General features: G+C 36.4%; 1 protein-coding gene across 2 annotated transcripts in view; it reads left to right on the forward strand.

Annotated features, from left to right (window-relative positions):
• Positions 1 to 23,815, forward strand: part of DPYD (dihydropyrimidine dehydrogenase) — a 370,709-nt gene that overhangs the window by 100,759 nt on the left and 246,135 nt on the right. For both annotated transcript variants that reach the window (XM_086752907.1, XM_086752908.1), the window contains exons 4-6: positions 2,212 to 2,299; positions 12,145 to 12,306; positions 21,105 to 21,301. In XM_086752907.1, the coding sequence (XP_086609033.1) occupies positions 2,212 to 2,299; positions 12,145 to 12,306; positions 21,105 to 21,301 (447 nt within the window). The remainder of the gene's footprint in view (positions 1 to 2,211; positions 2,300 to 12,144; positions 12,307 to 21,104; positions 21,302 to 23,815) is intronic.

Raw genomic sequence — 23,815 nt, forward strand, 5'->3', positions numbered from 1 at the left:
TTTTCAACAGCTGTTATTTGTGAACAGCTCAAAAAATCAAAAGAGAAATAATTTGGTACAGATACTTGCTAGCTACAACTGGTAATCTGTACACTGCTTATCGTGCTAGGTGCCATTCTTTTAACTTTTGATGTGAGATTGTTCATCCACAGAAATGTGTTTTATGTTAAGTGCAATTCTTTTGGTCTTGGATACAGGACTGTGGTATTTAAAAAGAAACCACATTGAGGAAAATGAAAAGCAAAAAGTCACAATGGGATTGTTCCCTTTTTTAAAAATGTGATTTTTTACTTCTGTTATTTCCTTACTGCCTGTGCAGGCAAAATGATCACCTGAGCCCTCATAGGGGTGTATTTTGTCTAGTGTATCTCCTTTTTTTTGTGGCTTCTATTACTAAAACTTTACTGTCTTTCAACCTGCTTAGAATGCTAAGAGCATCCTCTTGACTTGGTGCTCTGGCCGCATCCAGCCCTTTGAGGTCCCCACTGGCCTGCCTTTGCTTGTTAAGGCATTTATAACATGTCCCTGTCAGGGGGTTGTGCTGGGCAGCACTATATTTAACTGCCACAGCTGAAACTGCTGGTGCTCTTCTGCCAGAGCCCTCTGACATCCTGACTAGTTGAACTAGTAACCCACCATGGTGTTGAATCTGGGTTTGGCTTTATCAGATTTCCCAGCTTTTGCAGCCTATGAGACTTGTTTTCCCTTAAATGTTTCCTCTGGGCCTATGACTACTTCTATGAGAAAATACAAACAGCCGCTACCACATGTGCTTTCAAATTTTTCTGGTGCCATGGTGTCTGCAATAGCCAGCTAGATGATAATGAATAGGAAGATGAAAGACTAATTAATCTTTTACTTAACTGGCTTTGCCTTCTCTCTTATTCCACCTTTAATTGGAGGAAAAAAAAAGAAAACAAAAGCAATGTATGTGATTGACAAAGTCAAGCCAGTTTTCACTGCAGGTATTTTAGGCATTTCATTCCTTTTAATGTACTCTTCATTTCTTTGTGTGTGTAGTCCGTAGGCTTCTTGCAGCTTTTCTGTCTTTGAAAATACTGTCCCAGCCAGTTCCACAGTGTTATTATCTATCACTAAGTAACAATAATTAAGGTGGACTCTGGGACTTCTGTAAATAGCTGTGCTCAGGTAATGAATAAAAAAACCAAATTTTATTTTGTTTTCCACAGGTTGCTAAAACTACAGTCTATATAAATTCTTTATGTTAATAATCCAATATTGAAAGAGCATAACTTAATAAATTCTGAGATAATTAGTAGTGTGGCATCTGACCTATGATAATCACTGATATGTAAACTGAAAGTGTGTACAAATAACTTTCTGTTTAAGAGAGAACCATTTTACTGCTTCAGCTGACTCTTATGTTTTTTTTTGGTTTTTTTTGTTTTTTTTTTTTGTTAGATTTGCTTACCGCAAATTGCATAGACTACCCTGAGGGCTTAATTCATGTATGGGACTTGTGCAAGCAACTAGACTGATACGTTCTCGTGGATAACTGTAGGAATAGGCAATAAATGTTTGCTACTTAGTATGTTTTAATATGCAGTTAGGTTTTATCATCGGGGTGACAAGAAGAGAGTCATAAGGATTTCAGTTGGGAGTATGCATAAGACTACTGAATTGTTTTCAGGGGTCACAGACATATCGCAGGAAACTTGTAGAAAAATAACTTGAAAATTTATCAGCCATTCTTATTCTTTGGCACATACAGTACAAAGTAATTCCTTCCTCTGTGGAAATGCTGTTGCTTTTGTATGCTGATTGTCCAACATCCAGAATTTAATCCACAGAGACAGTCCCAGAACTTTGTTCATAAATTCAGATTCACGGCACAGATGTTTTACAAATAGAAAATGAGATGGTCAGAAGTTTAGCAATCTTGAATTCCAGTGTGAAAAATACTTCTATGTAATTAGACATTGTTTTCTGATACTTAGACATGTGTAGTCCATGTTTGTAACTGCATCCCACTGCCTTTGTAAAGTGGAGTAAACAGAATGTAACCAATCAATGTTGAATGTAAGTTGATCCTGACCATGTAGTGCTTTGAGGTTTCAGACAGAAATTTTATGAAAATCCTCTATTATTCCTTTGGGGCTTAACTTCTACCATGCTAACTTGAAAACCCTTTGCTGTTTGTATGCATTTGTATTCCATGCCTCCTTGACACATCTTCTTTTATTCCCGTAGATGCTTAAAATGTGCAGATGCCCCCTGTCAGAAGAGTTGCCCAACTAATCTGGACATCAAGTCATTCATCACAAGCATTGCAAACAAGGTAAAATCCAGCTTGCCGTAGTACATGGAAGCAGATAACAGCAGTGGCTTGCAGTTCTGTTAGTGGGATTGCATTTCAAGGTTTATCTTTGTAAAGTATTTAAAAAAAAACCAGTGCTTCCAACAGATGCTTTAAGGTTCAATAGTAATCTATTTTTTAATTATTTTATTCTGTGCCAGAATGCAAATCTATTCCTTCGTGTCACTTTTGCCATAAAGTTTTTGGCTTTGGTGGTTTTCATATACAATGATATTCAAAAACCTGAGCATTACAATGTAATTATTTAACTTTGCTGCTACCTGAGGTATTAGAGATACAAACCTTTCCTGTCATTAATGTTTTGGTTTTGTTTTTTTTTTTTTAAGAAGTGTTTATGGTTTAAATTTGCCTTGGATAGAAATTTGACATGAAGGTGGCCATTTCAAGGACTCTTTTCTTGTAGTTTATAGTAAGAGGCTCTAGTTAATGCAAAAGTAGTCAGTCAATTAGACTATTGATAAAAATACTGCAGGAATAAACTGAACACCCTCTTTGGAGGTACTGTACCTTTTTCTTTCTTAATAGGCTATTATACTAGAATAATAACAAAATCTTAAAAATATTATTTTGATTTGTGGTTTACAAATTACTTTTAACAGTCAGAAATAGAAATAAATAAAGATGACTGCAAAGTTGATATGACAAGATTAATTAGGCTGTCTGGGATAGCCTAAAGATGATTGGATATTGATTGCCTCATAGCTTTTAAAACTTACTTCCCATCTGTGGAATCATTAGCTGCCTTGTGATTTATTTGTCTGTATGAGCCCAACTAGGCTCATAATCTACTGGGGGGTGCTACAAAGATTTTCTGTATTTTATGCTCTAACATGTCTCACTGTTAGATACAGCTGAAATGGCCAACGTAGGTAAAGCTGGAAGGGAAGCTGGTGCCAGCAGCATGGCTGTGTGCAAGTTAACGGCCCTGTTGCTTTTACTACGCTGTGTGTTTTATGGACAAGGCTCCGGTAAATTCTGCACCTTAACAAGCAGCATTAGAATAAGAGGAGATATTAAGATACATGTATCAATTATAAGATAACTATGTGTTGATATGGTTTACAGTAATTGGCATTATGCCCAGCATCTGCATATAGACAGTTTTCTTATATAATCTGTACTCTGTCAGTGCAGCGTTTATTTTCATGAATGTAGGCATCTGTTTGCAACCATAGTATATAGCACACGGCATATTGCTGCTTATTACCTCTTCCAGACATCGTGAAGCAGGCAGACTGAACAGAGAAAGTACAAGGCAGTAATGAAACTGCTAATCTCCATTTCATCATTGTGCTGTAGCTTGTTTAAGAAACCTAAAGCAAATTTTATGGAAATATTTTACCAATATAGTATTTTTCTTATTAAGGATTAGTTAGGCTACTGCCTTGGGAAGGATAGAGTGATGTGTTGTTGAGCAAAGAAAAAGGGCTTGATAATCAAAACATAAAAGCTGGGAATAAGGAACCAGGGAAGATGGACTGAAGACTGCAACAGAAGATGTCAGAAGAACTGACACCAGCAGCATCCTGAAATGAGAAATTTGGTGGGTCTTTTAGACTCTGATAGCCTCAGAAATACAGTGCTCTTTTGTGGCTTGGCAGAAAGGGTAAGTCATTTTAACAGCTGATTCATTCTGAATTCTGTGAATCCATTACAGAGGAGAGAAAATCAAAGTGGGGTGACTGCAGAGCTTTGGGAGTTGTATTTTGGCAAGGGTATACTGGAATAATATTAGGAAACTGCATCAAAGGTGTGAAGTCTTTGCCGTGCTGAAGCCAATGGGTACACTCTTTCAGGTTTTAATAGAGCCAGATTTAAGCTGTCAGATGGCCAGTAAGGTGAATCAATCTTATTGAGTTAGAGATGTTTTAAATCATCTTGGAAGCTGCAGATGCTAGGTAAGACTGTGTTTTTTCCCTGAGCTGGTGACCTGATCGCTTGCTGTTTTATCAGGAAATCCTGCCTTAGAAAAGAATTTCAGTATACTAGTATTCTCTCAAGAGATTTAACATTCTTTAGGGAAAAAGGATCTTAGATTACTGAAATGTACGTAAATGTTTCTTTTTGTACCCTGTTCTTGCCTATCAATAGCTCCTGTGTCCACTCTGAAACTAGTTTTTATAAAAGATGTACAACAGTTTTGGTAACTACTTTTATTTCATGTTGATACCTGATAATTGCATAGACAGCAAGAAACATTCACATGCAGGAAGTTTTAAAAGATCAGGTAGTCTGTTTCTGCTAGCCAGGATGTTAGGATGGGAAACTGCATGCCTGAAATCAGCACTGTATCTGTGAAATCTAGTTCCAAGTGAGAATTTACATACAATATTACACTTTGCTTTCTCTCCTTACCCTATTGGAAGAAATCTAATACAGCATGATTGTTGGAAGCAGTTCTCTGCAACAACTGTAATGATGACTTGAAAAACAAACAAACCACCCTTGCAGGGGGGTTCGACTAGCTGACCTTTAAAGGTCCCTTCCAACCCAAACTGTTTTATGATTCTATAAAACCAAACCCAGAAAAGTAGGAGTGAGGAAAACCCATAACCAGATCTGCTTAGCAAATAGCTGCAGTTGTGGGCTGAGAAACAATGCTAGGAAGTCCTGCATATTTGTGGCCTCCGTATCAGTGGCTGTGTCTCCTGTAATTCATGTACACTACTGCTCGTTGAAACTTCTTGCTTTCTGCCAAGCAAGCAATAGATACAAGGTGGAAGTTGAGAGGGGTACCAAAAGCTGAAATGATTCACCTGAAGTCATGACCCTGGCAGAATTTGTGTGAGCCCACCACTATGGTTGCTTCTCCAGTGTCCTCTCCCCTCTTTCATTTTGCTGCTGTGGTGGTTGGGGTACCTGCACCGTACACTTCTACAGCAGATAGAAAACACGAACAGTGTGTTTTTGCAAACCACACTAAAACTTCTAACTTATAATTTTGAAAGTTTGTAATGGGACCAGTAAGTAATTTTTCACTTTGTTATGCATTTTTCAATACTTTTATTGAAATAACTGTTCAGATATCATTCGGCAATCTACTTGTGGAGTATTTTTGTACTATTGTCATAAGAGTATTTACTTCTCATGATCAAGGACATGTTACGTGTCGTCGAAAATACTTTTCAAAAATGATAAATCTTTTTGCTGTTTTCACCTTGTAAATAAACTTTCTTTTTTTTTTTAATCTAAAATCTTATAAATGTATTTAGTAGCTTCTAGACAAAATAAATAGGTGAAGTGTAGAACGTTCAGGTATTTGAGGTCAATAAGTCCAGGAAATTGGAGTATGCTTTCTAGGGTTATTGAAGTCCCTCTCCTGCTTCTGAAGCTTTCTTCATCACTCACTTAAGAAACTCCCATCAGCAGATTACCCTTCTACTTGTTTAGAGGAGATTCAGTTCAATAAACTCCTTGTCCTCATCCCTGTGTAAGCAGTAAGAAGTGTTGCATGCAGATATTTATTTAAACATGATTCATTATTAATAGAGTGTTTAGGCAGCAGCATGCTGAAAATGAATTACTTTGTTCAGGTATTTAAGAGCTCTATTGTATGTAGTTTGCGTTGTTGGAAAACCACTATAGCAATCATAAAAGGTCAGGGATTCTTGTTCTCTAAAGCCTGAGGCTTTTTAGATATTTACAGGCCATGTTCAATGTAGCTGTTCTGCCGTTAGACCTCAGTTCAGAAGTAGAAGGACAGAGGAAGAGGGGTTGTTTCTGGGTTGAGAGGGTAATTGAATTGCCAGGCTCGATGAGCCTTGAGCCTCTTTGAGAAAAAGGGTGTCACTTATGCTGTATTGTGTTAGCCGCTGTGGCTCGGTAGAGTTTAGGCCGCAACTTCCATTCTCTTTTTCCATACAAACTGGATTACATTATTACCACTTTATAGAAGTACAATCTACTCTATTGTGTCTTCCCAGTCAGTGTTTCTCGGTTCGTACAGACTGCCTTCAATTGTGTCTCCAGGAGACCAGACTTCAGATTCACCATGCACACGTTACTGCTTTTGTTTCTAAACATCAGAAGATGGCAAAGAAATATTTTGACTTCCGTCTACCCTCTCTTTAAATACAGCCTTCACAGCGCAATGTGTATATTCTTTGTTTTATAGGGTGTAAATTCCGTCTTAGCTATTTCTTTCTTTAAAAAGAAAAAACACTAAGAAAAAAAAAGTGTTCAGCTGCTGCAGAAGAAGCTTCTCCCTCCACCCCTGGATGAGTACTAGGAGTAATTTTAGGATTTTGTGTCCTCCCTTCCCCATATTGATACGTCAAAGCACGAAGCACTTGGTAAAATGGAGCTCCAGCACCAGTCATCCTTTAGGGCTGGCGCAATCAAATATTGTACAGCATCAGAAAGTCCTACCGCTTCCCAGAAGCAACTCTCAGCCTGAACACTTGCAGCCTGTCCAGCTTTCCTCCCATTAAGCACAAGCGTGTGCCAGAGAAAGCTGCCCATTAGAACGCAACAGCTGCTCACACGCTCTACCTTGTAATGTTCAGTGAGACGGTCTTGGAGCTTTTTGTTGTCAGACACCTTTATGGTTGAGCAGTTGCATTGAAAAACAACTGTTGGTGCAGTTTAGGCGTGGGGATATTCAGTTACGTTATGGGACACAAGCATAAGGAGTGAGTGACTCTGCCTTTGTCATCTGAGTCTGTAATGAAGAATTGAGGGTGCAGAAGTATCTTTTCCATTATCAGGACTCAAAAATCACGCGTTATTGATGCAGCGCTCTGTTACTAATGCTCGCGTTTTTATCTCAAATCTTGCAGTATTACAATGATTCCTAACATTGATTCAACAGTTTTCTCCTTGTTCAGAAAGTCCATCTTCTCCTGTATCCCTTAATAGTTTACTAACTGTTATGTCCACCATTTTCTAACAGATATAGGTGGATGTAAGCCTTCTGGTGGCCAGCGTTTTTTTTTTTAAAAAAAAAACAAAACAAAAAAAGCACTAGAAAACGAAACAAAAAAAACCCTCAAACCCCAAAATCAACAAACCCGTGCTGCCCTCTGGATAAAAGGTGGTCCCTGGACTGTGCAGAATGATTGTAGGGAAATGGGGGGAGAGACTTGAATACCAGGAACAGTAGAGAGAAATGAGTAAGTTTTAGGATTTCAGAGGAATGTTTAGGTTTAAATGAAACTAAAGCAACTGTGTGGGTTTTCTTTCAAGACAGAAATTCAGTTTTTCAAGGGGGAAATGGGAGACAGAACAAACTGAAGGATAAAGATGGATACCTAGGGATAAGAGTGAATCTGAAGTTTGGGAGATTGAGGGAGTAAAGGAAAAAGCATTGGTGGATAATATACTGGAAATAAGAAAGAGGGAAAAGTGGATAGACAAAGGAAGGCAAGAGACCAAAAGCTGTGAGATCATTAAGAGGAAAATGAAATGAAGAAAGGGAAATTGTAAGGGAGAAAGGGTGGTGAGACACACAGGATTATGACAGGTGAGAGAAACACGATGACGGTTTTTCTATCCCAGAGGAACTCCGAGTAAATTAACAAAGGACATCTATATGCCATTGCAAAGACTGTAGAAAACCATGAGTCACAGTTCATATGTAAAATACTGTAAGTAGGATAATGTTAATGCAATGAAGAATTTTGGAAGTCAGAAAGCTGCTAGATGATTGGTAGTAATTATATACAGATATGCATCACAATTAATCTTTAAGTACTACTTTGAGGCTCCAGGTTTTTGAAAGTGCTGTTTTGTTCAGCTTTCTCTGTTAAGCTTTGTATATTTCAGGTCACTGAATGAAATAAAAAAAAAAACATTTAAAAGCAAAAGTAGTAATGGTGTTAAATTGATGCACTTGAAACGGTGGCTTTTCTTGAGATGTCTATTTGTACTTAGTGTAATGGAATGGCTGACAGCTGGTTTCAGTTGCCATAGTGTAATTATGTAGAATAGACTTTTGCGATGACACTATGTCAATTAAGGAATCTCTCACATTCTAGACTACAAAGGACAAAATGACAGTACAAGATATTTCTTCCGTTCTTTTTCATAAGAAGATAGTGACACTGTGTGAAATTACAGTCCTGTTATGATGACACAAGTCAAATGATGTGAAAGATTTCTGGATTGATTAAAAATCATCAGCACTGTAATATAGAATATGTATGATTTGATAAGTTGCTGTTATGTTTTGTTCATTCTTTGGAAGATATTTGGGGGGATGACAGACTGGGGGCATTTCTTGTTATGTTTGAACTGGTGTGTGTCAATGTGAAAAATGCTACTTATATAACAACGTACTTTAAATAGTGGCTCTTCAGTATGTGAAAATATTTTAATCCAATACATCTTGAGAAAATTTTAAAACCATCACAGAACATTAACTAGGATAGAAGGGGGTGATATTTTCCCATATTTTTTACTGTCTCCCTTTTTTTAAACTAAACCCAGATGAAAAGGAAATTATCACTTTTTTCTTCTTTTCTTTTGTTCACTCTGTCCCAAAATCCTGATGAAGTCAATGTATTCATTTTTATTACATAAAGCATAATAATGCATATTCTTCATTCTTTTTGAGAAAACTGCAATATCAAAACACCCTGATGTATAATGAATTTATATAAAAAGCTCTTGAATTGAATTGAAAGAAAAGATGCTATAAACATTTCCTGATAGTAAATGCAATTTCTTCTGGTCTCTCAGTATTGATCCTATGTGTTTTAATAGGTTTTTTCCAAGTAAAAAACAGTCTCATTTGCATGCAAATTATATAATGCTTCCAAATGATACATGTGGAGATCCTCCTCTGCCTGGTTTCTGCTGATTATTGATGTCTGTTTAAGGCTTGTTTTTGTTCCTTGTGTTGACAATGTAGTATTTATTGACATTTTCATGTAGGAAACCACAAAACATCCTATCTGGTTAGATTAATTTATTTCTATGGAAGTACACAGGAAAAAAGATTCTATGAACAAAGGCACAAGCAGACATTTATTTCATTTAAAAAATTCAGAAACATTCTAGTTTTAGACTTGCTTCCTCTGTGACGTCTGTAAGAAACTAGCCAACTGACTCATCTTATTATTTCAGCATCTAAAAAAAAAATTACTCCAAACTGTTAAGGTAGCTTGCAGCATTCCATGCTCTGGAATAACTTTGTCGTTTTAATGAAGCCAGCCTCCCTTTAATTCTGATCCTTTCTTACGTACCGCATGTGGTGTGTAGTTACCAGCTTGCCAAGTCTGCATCTTGTGTCTATTTTGTGTGCAGTCTACCACTCCCTGGTTTTATGAAATAAAAGCAATAATTTTTTTTAATAAGATGTGAATATTCTATGAATATTCTGCCTTTAATGTCACTGGTAAATGTAATGATCATTAATACATGTTTTCAGCTTTAAAAAGAATCTATGTAAGCACGAAGTGTTTGTGTAACTAAACATGACAGATACTGTACCTATACATACTGTTGTACATATACTACAAACTCTTTATTACATTATTACATTACATACAAACCGTTACAATGGTTTGCAGTTTTGTAACACAGTTTGTATAACACCACTTAGTGTGACTTACTGGACTATACTGTATTTCCCTGCCAGTTTCTGTCAAGTATTGGAAAGCATTTTTCAACATCTCAAAACTTCCCAAATCAGGACTCCACCTTGAAATACTCCATCATGTTTCCCCCGAATTGAGAGTTCAGCAGCAGCTGGGATTACTTCCTTTAGGACTTCAGTCCTGGCCTCCTCCTTACCAAACTCTGGTGTGGTGTTCTGAGACAGATTTCCCTAGATATGCCCTCAATAAGTCGTGATCTCTGTCCTGTACCCACAATGACCCTGGTCCCACTTCTCTGAAGTAATTTGCTACTTTAACATAATCTGTCTTTCTGTAGCACAGCTGTGCCAGCTGTGTTGACACTGCCTGTAGTGGCACAGCTTAAATGTGAGAATAAACTTTATAGTTATGTAATAAAGTTATTTTTTAAAAGGAATAGTTTAATGGCTTTGCATTCTAGTGTAATAGCTAGCTTTGTATATTGATTTTAATTACAAAGCATAAAAATGTAAAAAATCCATAATGAAGTTACTTAAATAGAAATGCACGTTGTTGTAATTGTTTCCATTGAACTAGAGTTGAACATAAAAATAACCACCCCTGGACAACACAGGAAGAGAAAATATAACTCTTGTGTGTAGTGAAATATCAAACTGAACAAAAAGTATTTGAAAACAATTTTGTCTTTGAGTTAGAAAAATACCCACAACTAGTTTGTAATTATTCCTTTAGAGTGGAAAAATGAATGGCTAGGTATAATTGCCTGTGGAATGGAGATCTAGTGCCACTTAAGATGCTGTAGGGTATCTAGGTTGGTCTCTGAGTGCAGCTTTATAAAGACATGGGTCTCCTGTGCTGACTGTGTCACCTCTGCTGTCTGCATGGTTGTGTGTCAGGGACATGTCCAGCGTAACTAGACTTCTGTGCTTTGCTGGTGGATTAAGCTTGCAGTGTCTTTACTGGCTTTTTTTTTTTTTTTTTTTTAGCAACTCTAACAATCACTAGTGTATCAAACTAGTATCATTCATCTGGAACAGCAAAAATATTTGCTAGTATGTACAACTTCCATTTAACTAACACTCTTTTACATTGGAATAAATAAGAATTTGGAATGCTGCTATAATGTCTCCCTGGAGCCTTCTGTTCTCCAGGCTGAACAACCCCAACTCTCTCAGCCTGTCCTCATAGGAGAGGTGCTCCAGAGTTTTTGCTTTAATTACACCATAATTTCATTAATGTAAATTTAGTGTAAATGCAGAACTGCCATCAGTAGTTCTCTGTCTTTAAATGAGATTTCTCTTGACTCCTGGCATTTCCTCCCAATGCTCTGTTCTTAAGAAAATTATCCAGTCTAAAAAACAACCAGGATTGTTTTCTCATGGCATCAGGCACTGGGAGCTTGGTAGTGTCCATTCCTTGGATTTTTATTATGGAAAGAAATCTTGCTAGCTCTCATATATGAGGAAATTTTTCCTTTTCTGAAAATCTGCACTGAATATTGAGAATCTGTGAAGTTGTATGTAACTTTTAAAATCAGTTGCCTGGTTTTTCTCTTTAAGGAAACAGGAAGATAAGTGTTTGCCTTGATCAGTGTGTGATTGAGGAAAAAGAGTTAAAAGAACTCAGTAGTGTAGTGTCTACGTGTAGCTACATAGGAAACCTTATCTTCTCATTGTGGATTCTGGACAATTAGCACTACTGATCTGGTGTGAAGGACAGGCATATCCACAGAGATGGTGTGCACAGATGTGTAAAATAAGCTTTTCATTCCCTGTGTCATAAGGAACTGATAATCTAACTGGCACTTTCTGCTCAGACCTCCAGCAAGGGTTAAAACTCAGCTACTGCCCAATTGACCTAGGAATGGAGAAAGTGTTTACAAGTACATAATGCAGGCACAGTAGGTCTCAAACGTAGATTTGTTAAGCCACTAAAAATCATACAGCCACCTCAGACTGATGATGTTTTAAACTATTTTGCAAGCTAAAAGGGAAAGTTTTTTTTCTTTGCATAATCAACAGTTTTTTTGACTTTCTTTCCAGTGTCTTTGACATAATGCTGTATAACATATTGGTACATTTAACTGAGGTCGGTGTTATTTAATATATTTTTATTTATATATTATTCTAATAGCCAGTTAAAGAATAAAGAAGTAGTATTTTGTATTTTCTCTTGAATTTTTGCTTCCTTGGTATATGACTATTTCTCTCTTCCCCCCCACCCCCCTTTTTTTTTTTTTTTTTCTTTCTTTTTTTCTTTTTCCTTCAGAACTACTATGGAGCTGCCAAAATGATTCTTTCTGACAATCCACTTGGCCTGACATGCGGAATGGTGTGTCCAACATCAGATCTCTGTGTTGGTGGCTGCAATTTGTATGCCACTGAGGAGGGACCAATTAATATTGGTGGATTGCAGCAGTTTTCTACTGAGGTAGGTAGGACTCGCAAATGTTTTAAATTATTTGTACGTACCACTGAGCGTTATCTAAGTGGTTGCCTTTGTTAATGATCTGTTTTAAAAAAAGTTGGTACTAATAAAATAAAGGTGTTGGAAGTTAGAATGTTTTTTTTTTTTTCTTACAGCACATTCAGAAGCTTAGAAATGTTTTCATAATGCAATACTTTATAGGAACATAAGGAACATTATGTGGACAGGATGATTCTTTAGAAACACTATAGGTTGAGACAATTTGTTGTATAATGAAAAATTTAAGCCAGGTGAAATTGTGGATGTTAATGAAGCAAAAACCAAGTAAATAATCAGTTCAGACCTGAAATATGCATCTATGTGCATCTAATTCTAGATAGATATAGATGCACACACATGTGTATGTGTAAATTTATTAGTACATAAAGGTATGTGTACATTTTGGTTACTGAAGCAAAGGTTGTTACTTGCCGCTTGATCTTAGGAAGTTTTCTCAAGGGTTTCTGTCCACACAAATAATGTGCATTATTTGTGAGTGTATAGTTTCAGTGTTCCAGTTTCCATCTGAAGAAAGACAGAGGCTACTGCTTATTTGTTAATGTTCTTTGAGGGCATGGAGAATTTGTACCAAGCTCATGGTCTCAGCTGGCACCTTGTCTGATATGTCTGAACTATCTTTGGGTAAAAATTGTGATTTTGATCTTTGTAGAGGTGAGGAAGTTGTGGCTGTATGAAAAAAAGGCATATGCATGTTTTAAGATTGCACATTTCTATACAGTCTTTAACTAAAAGAGCATGTCCCTCTTCAGTATCTTGAGCCATTTGGCTGATCGTATTTACAAACATAGGATGAAAGTCCAGTCACCTTTACAAAGCCTGAGAAAAAAAGCTTTGTACAAACCAAAATAGAAATGCGAGTCAATCTGGAAGTAACAGATGATATGTCTGTGAGGCCAGTTTTTTTCCTCTGCTGTCATTCATAGACTTCACACCTCCTTCTCAATGACTGTGGGTCATGGTTCGATGAGCAAATGTTGCTACCTGCTGCAGTTTGTCTCCTCTTTATCTGTTTGTACACCTCCTTTCTCTCTCCTTCTCTTCTACAAGGAGACTTGTAAAGTTTCTGGAGCACCTGCTCAACTTCTCTGCTAGCTGTTTCTGAACCTTCTCTCCCCTCTGTCATTTAAGTAGCTATCCACTTCAATTTTCTTGATATTTGAACGTACAAATGTAAGAGTCAGTACAGTTTGGACTAAAGTTCTCATTTACAGAGCGTGGCTAGAGATACCGAACTGTATTTGTTCTATGTGTAAGTTCAATAGTTGGGTTTTATCAGTCAAGAGGCAATTTTATTAGCTTTTCTTCTAGTGGCCTTTGTTCCTTATATGTAAAAACTTAATATTTATTGCAAGTCAGAAGATTATTTTTTTTCTTAAAAGAATCCCCCAAAACAAGAAGAAAAAAGAAAAATTAAACAGTTGTCAAGTAGCTGATAAATACAGAAGTGAAATATTACTGTTTAGGAACCAAATGCAAGTAATATCTGTTAAAACTTGATTTGTGTCTCCTTTTAGCCCTAATGCTATGATTAATAGAGAGGAATTATGTCTTGATAGATAATGCTAAATATCTGCCATTTCTCTTCAAAAATCTTTAGAAATCTATTAAAAAAAGCTCAGTGCTGGCACAGTGATTGATATGAAAACTGCAGAGAGGATGAATAGCTCAGAATGACTTTGCTGCTAGTGTTTCAAGTTTGTTTAAAGTGATATTAGTGTCAAGAGTTCTAACAAAATAAAATTGTTATACTGTTCTGTTTAGCACTCTAGCAAAAATAATGTTTCAGTAAATTTTATTATCCATAATATTTTTATAGTATCCTAAAATGTTAAAATTAGTTATTAATAACCTTTAGATTTGCTGCTGTTTAGCAAAGAGTTAGTATCTATTGTAGTTCTCATAATTAGTAATAATAGGCAGTCGCTTTTTAATTAATACTTTTTTTTACTTTAATTCATTTAAATTTTACTATGAAAGTGTATATAGTTGAAAGAAATATAATGGTATGAGTGCTTCCAAGTAACAAACATTGTAAAAATACAGATTAAAATACTGAAGAAACTCATAAGGTACTACTGCTCATACCAAAATTGGCCCAGATGCTGCAAACGAAGTGTGTTCACAGCTTTACCTATACAAGTAACTTAGCAATTGTGTAATTTAGGCGTGCAACATGTGTTACTCTTAATGAGAGCTGCATGGTAATTCTCACGCACTGTGTAATAGTTTGTCCCACAGGGGCTTATTTAGTGAAAGCTCCATTGTGCATAAAGCCAATTTTAGACTTTTTTTCCTTGGAGTTAGTCTGAGGATCATACACTTGATGCATTACGAGAGTGAGCGATAATAAAAGGGGATAACTGCTAGCTGAGATAGAAGATAAAATCGCAGTAAAGCAGGAATGTGGGTTTAAAACGGAAAATATATGGTATGACGTATGACTCTTTGTGTTTCTGAACAATGACTGATCATCTGTTCATACTGCAGATAAAACTCCCTAATTGTAAAATATTTGTCTTGCATACAGTAGAACAAAAAAATGGCACCTTAAGCCTCCTGCATTTTCCTTCTGCCCTTCCATATAGTTTTGTAACTATATTGGGCTTATTCACAGACTAAATTGTAATCCAGTCTGAAAAAATGTGGATTTTCACAATTAAATGTTCAAGTGGAAAAAAAGGAAATGTCCGTTTGTATTTGTGATGTAGAATGTGTATACTGGGATGCAGTTACCACGGTAACTGTTGCAACTAGAGACTAACATGGAGTAAAAGCTCACTATTATAAATGACGAGTGTCAAGCGCAGGTTACACCTGCTACTGCACAGGTCAAAATTATATTAATGTCTTTATCTGTCTCCTTTGCCCAAGTACTTTAGAATCAGGAAACATCTCTGATTTTTGGAACATAAGTTCAGTGAAAAATATACTGAGATGGCAGTGACAATACATACAGGCATGAGCTGTATGACTGTCAGTCACACAGAATAAACTAAAATTACTGGTTACTCAAGCACAGGTTTGTAAGCTTGCAGTAAAAAAAGAAATGTCATCTATTACATTGTTGTAGTATTGGTAAGAAGCCCTTAGAATCTTACATTTTTGGATAGACTTTACTGGTCTAAAGATTTTCCTTTGTTTCTGGTAATAATTCTGAATGGAGCAGCAGAAGCTAAACAGAAAATGTATTATTTTAATCGCTGTATACTAGATTTAAACACTAGATCATTTAGTATTATGACTTTTGTGCCAGCTACAGTTCTGATGATTTGTTCCTCTCTGGAGATATATTCTAGCTGCTGTTGCAGGAGAAAGAAATTGGAAAAGGAAACTTGATGTGTTTTTTTCCTGAAAGATGCATTGTACAAGCTTACCTGCTGTTGACCTAGGCGCATCTCAACAGAGCAGCTAGACTGGGACGTGGGCTGTGAAGAGGGTGCCCCGCTGACTGCTGAGCCTCCCTTCTCCCCCCAGCCCATGACAGGCAAGGAAGCAACGGCTGCCCAGAGGGGACTGCCATGCAGGGGTGCACTGTACCCTCAGGCTCAGAGTCCCTCTTTCAGTTGCATATTGGCAGCTCTGATCAGTCTTAACGTCGGTGGGGGGAGAAGGTGGTTCTCGTGGAGCTGCAGCTCCTGCGGTTGGATGGCCTTGAGGTGGCTGCCCGGGCCCCTCACTGTTGCCAGCACGGATGGGCGTGCTGCGTCAGCAAAGGAGGATTGCTCTGGGAAGCTAAGACAGAAAGAAAACTATTTTAAAGTATTGATTTATATTTTAACACATCTTGAGGTTGTTTTCTCTTTTAAGTCATGTTGAAATCTGTAATAATCACAAAATTGTAGGCTTCTTTGAAGGGCATGGTGTAGCCTTCTACAATAGTTTGGGGATGAATCTAAGCCTTCTGATTTCTCAGGCCAATGCTGAAAGACTTGCTGATATTTGGACAAGTTATATGAACTTCTCTACAGCATGTTTTACCTACATTAAACATTCTTTGGTTTTTTTTTTTTAAGGCATTTTCATGAATGTTGCTATGTCCTTTTTAGGACAATGTACTAGATCCATGGGTTTTCTTGGGACTGGGATAATATTAATGTATACTCGTTATGTAGGTTTGAAAAGTCTTTAATAAGATGCTTTAGGCCCTAGTTTTGTCAACACTCACCTACTTGCACAAAAGTTTACTGTATTACAACTTTAGCTGTTAACTGGGGGAGGGAGGATCAACAAGTTTTTCAGCTCGTGTTTGTGGAAAAACCACTTCCTGTACAACCTTTGCTATCCACTGCAATTAAATTAAATTAATTGTGTGATCATGTAATTTGACACCTTCAGGAATGTAACTGAGCATGCAATTTGCTTCATTTGTTATTAAATTCTGTGCACAATTTTATTTTGTCGTTTAAGTATTCAACTGCCCCATATTAATGTAAACCAGCCTACGGAAAAATATCCATGGAAAGCAGTGGGAAAGTGTGAAACTAATACAATCAGTTCCTAAATGTTACTGATTTCATTGCCTGTTTTTTTTCTTTCTGTATACTAGCAAAATCTGATAACGATTGATAATATACTAATATGTTTCACATTAAATAAATACCACCTAGATGCTAATGTCTACATCAGTAGCTGTTTGGTATCTCATCACCTTTGTGAAGGATATTTAATGACAAACCTGGCTAATAAACTTATTTCTGTAGCCTTTTAAAGCCTTAAGGCATTAAGCCTCAAGAATATAAAGGATTTAGTTATGAAGTCAAAACATATGTTACTAAAAGATTCAATTTTCCCACTGCACCGTCTATTTCCCCATTTTTTTAATATTGCAACCTTTTTCTGTTGATGAAGGTTTTGTGATGAAGATGAGGATTAAACAGATGCACTTGTTCCTTGAGGAATGTGTATGCCTTGGAGACTATCATATATGCTTTTTAGCAGCCTATCTTGTTTCATAGGATTAGGCAAAGGCTTTTTTACATGTTAACGTTGAGGTTAAACTTTCTGTCTGTTTACTGTTTTATTAATACATTATTTGTCATAGTCCAAAGATAATTTTAAATAAAGGTGAATTAGAGTAAAACTGTCTGGCCATATTTGAAGTCTACAAATAGGTAGGGAAGGGTATCTACAGTATCTTCCTCTTAGAAAAATTCTGATCAGAAAACCCACTGAAGTGAGTTACTTTATTCTAACTTATAAAAAAAAAAAGAGTTAATGATTTTGAATAACAGTTCTAACCTGCTCTAATGGTTTTAAATATTTTAGATTCATTTAAATCATGCTTACTATGCCAGAAAATTATTTTCATCCAGTTAACAAAATGCATTTCTGAGTCACCTGCCCCTCTCTGCCAAATGTCACATCTTTTCATCAAAACATGCTAATACTATAAGCTTTTCCCTATCTGCGTTATGAAAAATGGCTGAAGTGAGTTGACTAAAGCTTTCCAGGAAAATTAAACCTGAATTGGGTGCTCAGCAATTGAAACCAGTATAGTTTGCTTAAGTGGGAAATACTGTGGAACCTTAATACAAACTTATGTTTGCATACAGTGCATAGAGTGCCTGGAATTATGCTTTTTGTCAAGTACACTGAATGTTTTGGAACCAACACCATTGCAGTGAAAGGATGTTTTATTTACAAGGGAGAAGAGAACAAACGCCCAGATTTCACACTGGAGAGAACATGAAGCAACTGCACTTGCACCTTTTCACATTAAATTCATGTAAATAGGGAAACTGTAATATGTTATAAATGTCTGAATCAAGAGAGAATTTGCTTCAGTTGTTGGAACTTTAGCAGAATAGATTGGCTGTTTCAGTTTGGCCAAGTTGTATCTCACTTGAGGACAAAGTCTCCGTAATCTTTTTTGTAAACTGGGTTATCCTTTCTATAGACCATAATGGACATGAAACGTAAGAAGTGAATGGAATCTGTGTGGATTTAATTTGAATGGGCTCTGAATGGTGAAGTAATGATGATTGGTATTTGATAAAAAGTTAAAGAATAAATGCTCAGTTTCATGAATGTCAATTAATAATCTATCTGACTCTTTTGTGAGTGAGAAAGAGCCAGAAGGAAGGGCAGACATGGAGATGATGGCCGAGTCTTTCCACTGAGAGATTCTACTTTAAAATTCATTATTTGTTCTCATTTTCCTGAATGAGTCTTGGTTACAAAGCACTGCAAAACGAAAGAGAAACTTCATCCAAACAAAAAATAAGTAATTTTTTTGAGGGGAAGGTGGACAAGAAAGGCAGTAGTGTTAAACTTTACTTGCATCCTGACCACAGTCTGAGCAGAGAAAAATCGGAGGGGACAGTTGCATATGACGTGGCATTGAACACTTGCTTGCAGTGTAGTCATCTCTGCACGGCAGAGGATTTGTACAGAAGAATTCAGTGATATTTAATTAGGTGAATTACAGTGTAGGGGAAACTTCACCATGAGGTAAGTAAAAAATCTTTTGAAATGCATTGAAGCAGTTTGCTATTTTCACACAGTTACCCTGCCAGCCTTAATATGCAAAACTGCCACAGAATTCCAGATGGCAAGATATTGCTGCACAAGCTGGCTGTGCTGCATAAAGACAGTGTCACCCTGTTTGCAAATAGGCAGAATAAAGTTGACCATTCAGCCTGAACTACTAGGATTTTTCCCGCGTGAGTTCTTGGTTTCTGAACCTTGACACTGCACTACAGTAGTGCGGCACTTCAGTATGACATTTAGTTGATGGATATGACTGTTTAATAATAAATATAAAAATAATTATGTTAGCAATAAAGTAAATTTAGTGATATGCATATTTATCGTGTTCAATATACACATTAAATATGCAAGTTATATCATTTGTATTACTGAGTAGCCTTCTAAAACAACTGCATGAGACTAATGAAAATTTGGTATCGTTCAAGCCATTTCTGTGTGAATGTAACAAAGCAGACATTTAAAAAGTATCCTATTGCATTTTGGTTATCACAGTCTAGTTTCACAGTACAATATAAGCTTTTCAGCCTGTGAAATCCATTAATAACCACATTAAGCCTTCCCATATTGTATGAATTGTCAGGTTTAAATGATTCTTTTTTTAAAACAATTATCTGTCTCTTGCTGCTTGCAGTTTGTTAAAATGCTATGTCAATTTACAAAGACTGAGGGAATTTGACACAGAAATTTTAGAGGGGGAAGGAACTAATCATTGGTTTACCTAGCATGAGTGCTCAAGTGCGCATGAAGAAAATGAACATTGATTCAAAACATAAATGAAAAATTCTATTCATGAATGGAATTGCCAAAGCTTAGCTTGAAAAACCTTTGCTTCTTGAGTAATAAGGAAAGTAAAAACTGTTGGTAAACTTGTTAAATAGCTTAACTATGACATTTATTACGACAAATTACAACATACGTATTTGAGGACTAGTTAGTACTTATGGAACACAGTTCTGCATTAAAATAGATGGAGAACAATACTGTCCTCTGGTAGTTTTTGAGGTGCAACCTCGCAGTGTTCGTGATATGACTGAGAATCCCAATCAATGAACTCTTATATCCTTTTTATCTAATATTGTGCTTCCACTCCACAGATATACTCCTTGGGTTATATGTTTTCCCCCTAATGCCTAAAATAAAACGAAGATGTGACTATGCTCTTCCATGTTCCTAATCTTTAGTAGCCTGTAAGAGTTGTGAGTCTATTTTTTCCTTTTATAGGTTACACAAGGTAGAGACTCCATTCCTTCTCCTACGATGTATGGAAATGCAAAGGACAGTGAAGTCTAGCTTAGTGAATGTAGACTATTTCTGCCTTAGCCTCTTACTTGTATGCCTGAGCAAAGAACTGATTTAATGCAAATCTGAGATAAACTGTGTGACATTGCAACTAGGTTAAGAGCCCGTTGTGCTGGGTTCTGTATAAATACATAATAGTGGTCAGACACTGACCACTGAAAGTACTTCTAATAGTCAAGACAAAATGCAACAGATCATCACCATTTTACGGGTGAAGAACTGAGGCATAGGGAGGACAATTCTAACTTTCAGGTATGCCTGCAACTTTTGAACACCTAATTTAAAAGTGGAGTACATCTGACATAGATGAACAACTAACATGAAGTAAGTCCTATTAGAATTGTCTAAGAGGAGGCATCTAAAGCATGAGTTCCCTTTGCAAGCACAGCACTGAAGACTGCGACCAATTCCTAAAAAGACTTTCAAAACCACCTAAGGTTGATTAGGTACCACCTCTAAAAAGTGAAGCCATAACTGATTTATCTAGGATCAGACAACATATCTCTTGAAGAAGTAAAGCCCCTTCAGCGGAGTTAGAATCCTTTGTGTTACTTGCACAAATAATTTTCTAGTAGTAAGAATAATCTGAACATTGTTTGGAAAAAAAATCTGCTGTTGTTACAGAGATTCTCTGCCATCTGGCTGACTTTGTATTACTATTCTGTTACTGGTAGTCTGGTTCCATCTTCTCTGTAAAATTTACAGTAGGGCAAGTTCTGACTTTAGACATTTTTAAGACAAAAAGAATTATAGAAGGACCAAGTCCCGCAACTACAACATCCCTCACAAATGCACACGTGTCAATTGGGAATCTCTATAATGTTACAAAATGGTTTGCAATAATACATCCATGATATGTGACAGTTCTAGTGGAAACTTCCATCATGTTATTAGTAATAAAATTTAAGAAGAGAATGTAAATTATGTAACCTGTTTAATGTATTGCTTTTCAGGTGTTCAAAGCTATGAATATTCCTCAGATCAGAAACCCTTCCTTACCTCCTCTAGAAGATATGCCTGGAGCCTATCACGTGAAAATAGCTCTCCTTGGTGCAGGACCTGCAAGTTTAAGTTGTGCTTCCTTTTTGGCTCGATTGGGCTATTCGAACATCACCATATTTGAAAAGCAGGAGTACATTGGTGGCTTAAGGTAAAAAAACCAATGACAACAAAGTACTATTTCCAGTGACTGTAGAAAGCATAGCAAAAAATATTGTGTGTTAAAACAGTTTATACATGATCCCTCTACCTTTATCAAAGGAAGAAAGTAGAAGATTTCCGATCTGGAAAACTTTATTTTTTATTTAAATAATTCATCAATCAAATTAAAATAAATACAGTCACAGGCAAGCTTTAACTGAAAATCTGGTGGCTATCTCCTATGTTCTCTCTGAATTCCAAGGTGTGATTGGTATTATCAAATTAACACTTTAGAAATTATTTCAGGAACCATTTTCCCTTATCCAAAACTTTTGAAACAAGATTAAGTACTTCTAGCCCTACATACTTTAGACAGGAACTAATTTAATGGAGAATTTAAAATTTAGAATGCTTTAATGAACTACCTTATGCAAATAAAGGTGATGGTGAATAAATCCATCATGTGTGCCTGGACTTACAGATTTAATAAACCATACCGTAAGAATTAAGTAAACCTCCTACAATTCTCAACCTTCAAGAAATTGCAAATATAGAAAGGGAGATACCTTTGCAGTTTTCCTGTGTGGTAAACACTTGGCTGATATTTCCATGGTGTCATGTCCTCAACGGTAAAAGATTAATTTTTAGCACTGTAGCAATGGCTGAGATCATATCTTACAAGTTTATTGGAATCCCTAAGTATAAGATAAAATATTAAAGAGGCTGACTAATGGATACCAACCCATTCAAAATCAAAATTAAATTTTACATATTAAAGATGTGCTCACACTAAAGTGTTTACAAAATAAAAAGTGAAAAGAAACAGAGAGAAAGAAAGGTGACGCACTTGCATTTCTCACTGCCGCATCACTGAAATCAATAGAGTTGACACCGTTAATGAATTTGATCCATAATGTCAAATAGTTATTCAGTGCTCTGGAAGATAGAGAATCAATGCTGGAGAAGATGAACTGATTACTTGCATTTTTTTCTGGGGAGGTTCAGAAGTTTTCTACCTAATTATCAAGGTGTTAATACATAGACATTTAACTGTCGAGCTGTTTTACTTGAACTGGTTGCCATAGAGAATTGTGAATTTAATATATGAAATACCTCTCGACTTGTCGAGTAGCACATTTTCATATATACCAGATTTAAAATCAGTTTTGTTGCTGTAAATTAATCAGAAATAATGAGATGTTTCTAATGATGAAGCTTTACTTGGTGACTGGTTAGACTCAGGTTGGACTCAGCAACATGGTACAGTACTTTCTGCCGTTGCTTACAGTACAATGCTGCAGTTGCTTACTGTGTGCTTACATATTTGATCTTGTTACATGTTATTCATGTTTTAATTTGAATTTAAAATAAAGCTTTTTCTTTTGTTTGTTCTACTGTAAAAAGCGTTACACTCAGTTTTGCCTGTTCTATTAGTATCTTCAATGGTCAAGCAGTGCATTTTAATATGTCTGTTTGGAGTCTTAAAAGTCTTACGGTTGGACTCAATGATCTTAAAGGTGTTTTCCAACCTAAATGATTCTGTGATTCTATGAAAGAATACATAGCAATCAAGGTAGAATTTTACTTCCATTCATTGTAGAAAGTTTTACATCTGGTTTAAGGGCATCAATTCCTTTTGCCCTTATTTTCATTTTGGAACAGAAGGGAGGCTGGCCTGTGGCAGCAATCATCCATTATTGCAGTCGTAAGTCTCCGCAGTACATCTTTTAACAAGTTTAGGTTATTGATGGGTGTGTTTTCAGGAGTTCATAAACTGTTGCAAATGGCTAACAAGACCAAATTAATTTTGTATTTGGAATCAGCTGTTTGGAAGGGCAGAGGATGTGCTCTTTTTTCAGTTTGTGTGACCTTTTTAACTAGGATGTTCCTTCATATACATGTTGGATTATAGCTGACTTGAATATCTAGACAATAGAAAGCTGTCTAGTGATTGCAGTTTCTGTGGTGTGATATTTAAGCCTAGCTTAAGTCTCTGGTTGTCTGGCCATATCTGAATTTTTCACATTCACGGACAGATTTTTCTACATTTCATCACTTATGTAAAATTTACGCTTTATAGTAGAGTAGGTATGAGCAGATCACACTCTTGCTTAGAGACTGTGAACAAGCGTCACTACTTGTGCTCCTAGCTATGGCACTGGTTTACAATACACCAGAACATTTCTCTCACTAGGTCAAAGGGGACATCCCTTGAGCACAAGTACTTTCGGATCACTGAAAAACACCAAGCACCTCTGACTTGGATCGGATTTGACGAAGAAGTGAGTTTGTGGGACAATGTTCCCATCCACTGCATCCCTCCTGTACCTCTGCACCATTTCCTTCTGCTCCTCTCTCTCCAGTCAGAGACTGTCTTCTGCTGCAGAAAAAAATCATAGCAGAATTACTGATGTACCAGATTACTTCCATAAAATGTTTATTTTCATGATAAATGTGCATGCATGTGTCCCTACAAAACTGTATGGATTTGCATATGAACATATATGTGCATTTGTATGTACAT

This window comes from Chlamydotis macqueenii, chromosome 8 (genome assembly GCF_036417535.1).
Source record: "Chlamydotis macqueenii isolate bChlMac1 chromosome 8, bChlMac1.mat, whole genome shotgun sequence".
NCBI classification, from domain to species: Eukaryota; Metazoa; Chordata; class Aves; order Otidiformes; family Otididae; genus Chlamydotis; species Chlamydotis macqueenii.